Here is a 7,777-nt window from a genome sequence, read left to right as displayed (position 1 = left end):
TAATATTTAATCTTTTAATTATATTTCTTTTAAATATTTAAATTAAAGTAAAGATTCTTGTATTGTCTAATTTAATCTATTAACTTGCCAAGTAATTTATTATAGAGCCTTGTTAATAATAAAGAACACAAACAAATATAAATAATTTTTATTCATTTATTTATTGCTATTTACAACTGTACATTATAATACATTTAGTAAATTTGATTTTAATTATAATGGAGTGATACAGAAATGTAAAGAAACTACCCATAGATAGCAATTCTAATGATGTTTTACATTAGAAGGTCTCGTGGACATCTTCTTTTTAGGAGCCCCGGAGGATTGTCAGGAATGGAAAAGGAAGCAAGGTTAGAAACTAGTGGGTTTGGGTGGTTAGGGAGTTTAACAATGGAAGGAATGATCTGGTTCAGGCTAGATCGGTTACATATGGAACATTAAAGTCTTTATGTATGATTTTATTTGTGATAAAGTAAGGAGCATTGAGGAATTTGGTGGAGGTTTAGTGGAGCCCCAAAGCTCAACGCCGTATGTCCAGATTGGCCTTATTACAGTCATGTAGATCAGTCTTTTGTAATGAATTGGAAGTTTATACTGTTTGTCTCGTAAGTGCTGTAATAGTCGAAATCGACGTGCAGTTTCCTGTCTTATCAGTCTTGAGTGAGGATTCCAGACTAGTCGTTTGTCCAGATGTAGTCCAAGTTAGGGGATCTGTTCGACAGGGGTAATATCAACATATTAAAGGAGACTGCAGGACGTTCGGTTAGTTTACGACAAAGATTATAGGTGATTTGATGGGGTTTATTTTAATCCTCCAATTACGGCACTATTCATCGAGGGCTGTGATATGGGATTGGAGAGTTTGGGATGCAATCAAAGGGTTATTATTAACTCTGAGCACACATATGTCATCAGCGTAAGTTATGAAGATAAAGTTAGGATTTTTTGGGATATCAGCTGTATAGACTGTGTAGAGAGTAGGACAGAGGATACTACCCTGAGGAACACCAGCGGACTTAGAGAAGAGGGATGAATAGGGACCATTGTCGTTTATCTTGAATAATCTGTCAGTGAGAAAGGAACAGATAATGAGAAAGTATGTTGGAGGTAGGACTTTAATTGCATCCATAAAAAAGTGTTGATAATTTTTAAATTGTAGGAATACCAGTACATGAGTACGGGGAAATCCGAACATATTACAAATATAGAATTGTTATAACATTCTAAATGGAATTTATTTTCACCTCAACAACTTAATAGGTTAAAAATTCTTTAATTATTTTACGGTTGTGATTATAATTTTATGTTTTTTTTATTTTGGTCTCTATTCATTTAATATATTACAAAAGACTATAATATATGACCATAATAAGGCCTATGTACAGAATTGAGCTTTCGGGCTTTGCTAAGCCTTCGAATTCCTCTCGAATTACAATCCAAATTCTTGGCAGGAATAAAATGTATATACTATATTCCCTTTTCTAGGAACCTAAAATAAAAGTTAAAATTTTTATAGCAAATGAAAAATAAAAATAAAATATTCATGATATTCACCTTTTCTTGTTTTTATATTTCATTTGTATTAAAAAAAAAGAAGCTATAATTTCAAACGAACCCACTAATCTACACCGAACTTTGGACCGTATATAGTAAAAGTTTTGGGCCCAGCGCACCAGAAACTTTAGGGCTACAACATTTCAGAAACTCGAAAGTGATTAAAATTTTACTATTTCCTGTTTTTACTTTGAGATTTTATTTCTTAATGAAGGATATTTTTTTGCCTTTATTTAAGACATATTTTGATGTACCCTACAGCCTGTTCTAACAGGATTAAATATCAATCAAAATGAATTTTTGTAAGCTTTTAATCAAGAGCTGAGTACAAATAACAATGTTTTTCCTGAAAAATTGTATATGAAAATAAGTTTAAGCTGTATTTTAATGTAAATTTTTTTTTTGGTACAGCCATCACAATGAGAATTGAAGTGTCTAATGCAAATGAACAGCAGTAAATCATTGCAATGTAATCAACCCATCATTTCTACGCAAAAAAAATGTCTTCCGAGATCAAAGAGTATGGATTATAAGCAATATGAATGCATATTTGTCCTTGCACAGAGGAACATGAAATAGATAATTATAGGAAAATTTGTTAATAAATATTTTTGGAAATAATTACATTTTTAATTAAAAATAAAGACTAAATGATCTGTTATTTTACCTAAAATTGTTTAAAAAAATTTTAAAATAAAATTTTCACACAAGACTGAAAAGATAGGAAACTGCACGTCGATTCCGTCTATTACAGCACTTACTAGACGAACGGTCTAAACTTCCAATCCATTAAAAATACTGATCTACATACTGTAATAAGGCCTATCTGGAAGTTGAGATTTAGGGCTCCACTGAACCTTTGAATTCTTCTCGTAACCAATTCTTACTACCCAATACGAGTAAAATCGTCAATGGTCCTTACTTTGTCACTAATAAAATCATAAATGAAGACCTGAATGTTCCGTATGTAACCGATCTAGCCTGAACCAGGTTTCATTCCTTTCATAATAAACTCCCTAACCACTTAAACCCACTAGTTTCTAACCTTGCTTCCTCTTCCATTCCAGACAATCCTCCGTGGCACTTGAAAAGAAGGTGGTCACGAGACCTGCTAATGTAAAAACGTCATTAGAGTGCTACCAATAGGTAGTTTCTCTACACGCCTATATCACTCCATTATAAACTTAGTTCAAATTTACTCAATATGTAAAGTCGTAAATTTCAATAAAGATATGAAAAAATAAATAAAATTTAAAACAATTTTTAATAAAAATACTATTTGCATATATTGTTACTTTTCTAAATTAAATTTATTTTAGATTTCACGTTTTAAATTTGTCCTTCCCAACGTAATAAAGAAAAAAGTTTTTCTATTAGCACTTCTGAACTTGGTGATCATATTTTATTGGTGCATGATGGTAAAGGTTAATTTTTAAGATTCTCTGAGAATTAAGTATTAGGTAAAATATTCGAGCCAAAAAACGATGAGTAGACCGAATAAAGCTATAAAACACTGGTTTTTTGAAGCTGCGTTCGGTAAATATAAATCAGGTTACAGTATGGCGGCGAAATAAGACTAAGTAACAAACGGATCCATAAACCGATAATAAACATTGAACGAATTGGTAAACTTCTGAGGAGTAGACCGAAGCATAGGCGGGAGGATTGCATCATTATCTGGTAGATTCGGGTTTTGATAGGCGTCGTTGTGTGTGAAGCCAGTGAGTGGTGGCATCAGTGTTGAACCTTCGGTTTTGCTAAGCTTTTATTATTATTGTAGTTAAATGTAAGTTTTTTATTTATTTTTATTAGATTTATTATTATTGTTGTATTAATGTTATTTAATTGTACATTTTTTTGTAGTACTTAAAATTATAATTTGAATATTTATTTTCCAATGTAAAAAATTCTAACTTTAATTAGAGTTTTTTTTTAATTTATTTTTCTTATTCTTTTTGAATGTATGTAAATAAAATTAATAACAGAGAAAATAAACATAATATAAATAAATACTAGATGATCACTTGTTTTGTTTAGGGTTATTTAAACGGTTTTTAAATAAGATGTAATACAATTCGTAGTAAATAAATACAATTTATATACAAACACATATATACATGATTATAGACAAGGAACGAGTGACAAGAGCTGATTGGACAGAAATGAGGCTGACGTCATAAGATGTCGCTGCGATCCGGTTTGGGTTCAACGCCCGTCAGGACCAGGTCCGCCTTGCCGAAATACACCCCCTCGATGTATCGATTAATCTGATATCGATATATCGCCTGTCATATACCCTTGTAAGGTGATCCATCTTCGGGTAGGGAAGACGAGAAGTGATAAATTTCTGCCGCTCAATGAGGGCCTTCCAAAAGCAATTATACTACAATAATAAAACAAAATGATTTATTTATTATTGTTTTTATTTACACGTGTCAATTTCATTAAGTAACGGTTACCAAAAGGTTAAAAAAAAAAAACATTAAATAAAAAAGAGAGAAAACATTTTAATTTTTTACAGAAATTAATAAATAAATCAACAAAATAATTATGTAATTTAATTTTGAAACAAATATTTATGAGGTGTATTTTTATTATTATTTAAGAACTATGTTTTTTTAAATAAAATAAATATATAAAAGATCTTCTAGCCTTTTTTGTTGTTTATTTTTATTTTTTTAAAATACGAGCATATGTACGTTTTTGACCCCAAAAACCAGATTAACTGTAAAACATCTGAACATTGTTAGAAGCCCTCCTTTTTACTTAAAAAAGACAATAACCAAAAACCCTGAGTATAATTATTAATAAAAAAATCATTATATATATTTATAGAGGAATCATTAGTACTAATTCCATTTATATAAACCGATTTCGATAGTTTTATTTCACGGTTTCAATAATTTTATTTTATATAATCAGAGAAAAATGTATCTTTATTAAAAATAATAAATAAATCAACTTTCAAATGCCAGGTTTTATCATTGTGTACATAATATAATTTGCATAAGCTGTTACTGAAACATTTCAAAAACATAATAACGTGTTGTGGTAATAGGTTACAATATTAACCTGTGAATTCCTACCCTATGTAAGCATCTCAAATATTAAAAATTCAGGCATTATCAGAAACATCAATAGTCTAAATAAAACGGACCCCCCTGTGACAGTAATAGTGACAACTATTAAAACGTTAACACCGTGTAAACTGACATTTGTTGTACTATCGGCATTCTCTTGACAGTTGGTAATACTATCCTAGAAGCAAATGTGCGACAAACTTGCATGGTAGAGATCTGTCACGTAGAACTCCCAGACTTTTATACACGACAATTTAATACGAAATATACTATTAGATGTTTAATGTAGTTTGATAGTTTGTGTTTTTCACATATTATAAAAGTTAAAAATATTACTTTTTTACCTCTTTTAATTGTTTATTTATATATAATTTATTTATTTTATCCAATTTTCCCATATAATATTACATATTAAATTACATGATTTAATGACTTTGGATTTATCAAAAAACAAAAAATCATGCATTAGGTAAGGTAATTATGTTTTAGAATTTAGAATCTGAATGATTTTTTATTTATATATTTATTCGTATTTAAAATGTTTATGTTTTATATAACAGTATTTTTAATTTCCTTTTTGTAATTATTTATTTTTTCTGTGAATGTGGTACGAACATAGAGAATCAATACTAGTGCACAGGAGAAAGATTGTTTTTTAAAATAAAAAATAATATTATTTCATTAAAATAAAATGTCGAAAGGTCAGCGTTAGATAAAACATAATATGTAAATACAGGGCAATATCCTTCGTCCGACTCGCACAGAGGAAAGGAGATGAAAACAATGCGAGTCGCAGAAACGCCCACGGACATCGTTCGCAAATTGTGGGATTCCATAATTCATCGTTGTCATTAATACTCGTCGAAAGCTAATGCCTATCGATTTCGAATTCGATCGATTATTCACAAAGAGGTTTTAATTACAATAAACGATTCAGTGGAAATTAAAGCGAAGATTAATTATCATCAGAACGATTAAGGGGCACTAAAATGTTGAGTGGTGGTTGAGAAGGGGGGGGGGCGAGTGGAATTCCACCTTCACGTCACCGGTTCCGCCTTGGTCCGAGGAACCTGAGGGTGTGTAAGAAGTGGATATTGGGAGTTTCACAACAAAAAATCGATTCTTAATACCATAAAATTTCATAAAATTATATCAATAGAAAAAAAAAAACATTCAAATAAATTTTTATATATAGGTTTCAAAAAGTAAGATTGATGAAATTATAAGGACTTTGTATACAAATAAAAGCCGGGTTGTACTAGTATAATTTGTTGTCCATTTTTATTTATATCAATATGAGATTTTAGTTATATTGTTATTATTGTTAAAAACACAGTTTTACGTTCCTTAAATAGCAGTAGTTAACTAAGAAGAACGAACAGGATTCAATATGATCATAAAAATATAGAATAGAGAGACTAAAAATATGTAAATGTTGTATGTTGTCGTGGAGTGATGTAGCTCTATTTCGCCTTACTGAAACTGAAATATACATGTGTGTATTTATATGATATTATGTTTTTGTCTGCTAATAATAGGGGCAAGAGAAATTTTGTTTGGGGGGGAGGAGTAAGAAGAAAATATTGTAAGCTGTATATTTTATTTATTTATTTTCTTTGTGACAAAAGTCATTAAAACTAGAAATCTAACTGTTTTATATAGAATTCAAATTCGGATTTCTGTGAAAATATTGTCCGGTGTCAATTGAACGAAAAATAAATTTTAAAATGTCCCATAAACTAAATATATTATTGTTACTTTTCTTCAGGATAAAAATATGGAAGATGCAATATAAAATTATTTAAAAAATTAAACTTTTAATTTTTATTAAGGATGATGCGCGCTATTTGGATGATAATGCCTGAATTAATGAAGCCGCTCTTTTTCATGACTCTCGGTGAGCCGCTCATTGAGTCAGAGTGAGTGAGCGGATCACGTGACTCTTTTATTATTTACTGTTTATGGTGTTATTTATTTATTTGATTAGGCATACCTCTAATTGAATTGGTTGCCTGCGGTTGACTCTCTTCCTGATTGGTGGGAGAGGTCGGAGGGGGCGTGGTGCTGGAGACATCCTCAGCCCTGGTTGGCCACCTCCTCCCTTCCCCCCTGCCTTCGCCGAAGAGCTCCTCAAGAGCCGCCGATGCCGCATCCATTGTCACAAATCATCATTCATCTCTCTTCCACGAGTCGACGGCACTATCACAACACATTCACCGGATCACAAAACAAAAAAGGAAAAAAAAAAGAAAAAGAAAATTGGAACCGAAATGATTTTTTTTTTCTTATGAAGCGGACTTACGTTGAAAAAGGTATTAGGTGGGCAACAGAAGGCTGCAAACGTTTCGGTACATTTTCCAGATGAGCTGTAAAAGACAAATAATGTAGTGACTGAAACTACGCTGGCCAGAGAGACGCGGAGAGCTGGTCGTCGCACCGGGCAGCCTATAGCTCGCGTCAGGTCAACGAACTCCAGCTCCCCGTCACTCTACACGGCACTCACACATATCATACTATTACAGTCTGTGTCTGAATATAGAAAAAATTTACAACAGAATATAAGCCAACTGTAAATCGATCAGACCAGATGAGATTCCAGCAACCGCAGGGTCGAGTATTAAAGTAAACAATATAAAAAAAAAACTGGATTAAAACTGATATTAATTATCTATAATAATAATAAATTCAATAATAAAACTGTAACTGAAGACGATATATATGTTATTTAGCTAAGAGAAGAGAGAATACTGCGCCCCGATAGACAGCGCACACAAGACTGTGAGTCCTTCCCAGTTCAACGACCGGCCGAGTGACGAAATCTAACGGAGATTGCCGAGTGTAGCCGAACACTCACGAGTCCCTTATGCAATCGCAGCCCGCTGCTACCGCTTCTTTACAACTCTGTTTTTATTAGTTCCTCTTTTTTTTTTTCCTTTTATCTTCTAACTTTGTTTTCTAACAGAAGTAAATTACTTATGATCTCGTAGAGATTAAATGTAATTCTACACATAACTTTGTTCTTAAAAAGGAACCAAAATAGTACATAGTTACTGGAATATATAGAATATACTTATACTTATGAGAAACAAAGTCTTGTACAAATTCATTATACATGATACAATTATGAAACAAAGCCTGAGTCT

General features: G+C 31.5%; 1 protein-coding gene across 1 annotated transcript in view; it reads right to left on the bottom strand.

Annotated features, from left to right (window-relative positions):
• Hr3 (Hormone receptor 3) overlaps positions 1-7,386 on the bottom strand; it is a gene marked incomplete at its 3' end in the record, with an annotated part of 109,308 nt that extends 101,922 nt beyond the window's left edge. The window contains 3 exon segments of the mRNA XM_067049782.1: positions 6,628-6,833; positions 6,937-7,000; positions 7,185-7,386. Of these exon segments, the coding sequence (XP_066905883.1) occupies positions 6,628-6,790 (163 nt within the window).
• Positions 7,387-7,777: the final 391 nt, after the last annotated feature.

This window comes from Halyomorpha halys, unplaced genomic scaffold (genome assembly GCF_000696795.3).
Source record: "Halyomorpha halys isolate HHAL.00 unplaced genomic scaffold, Hhal_1.1 Scaffold356.1, whole genome shotgun sequence".
Classification (NCBI taxonomy): Eukaryota; Metazoa; Arthropoda; class Insecta; order Hemiptera; family Pentatomidae; genus Halyomorpha; species Halyomorpha halys.
The sequence above is the reverse complement of the archived record's forward strand: the minus strand, read 5'-3'. Positions and strand labels throughout refer to the sequence as shown.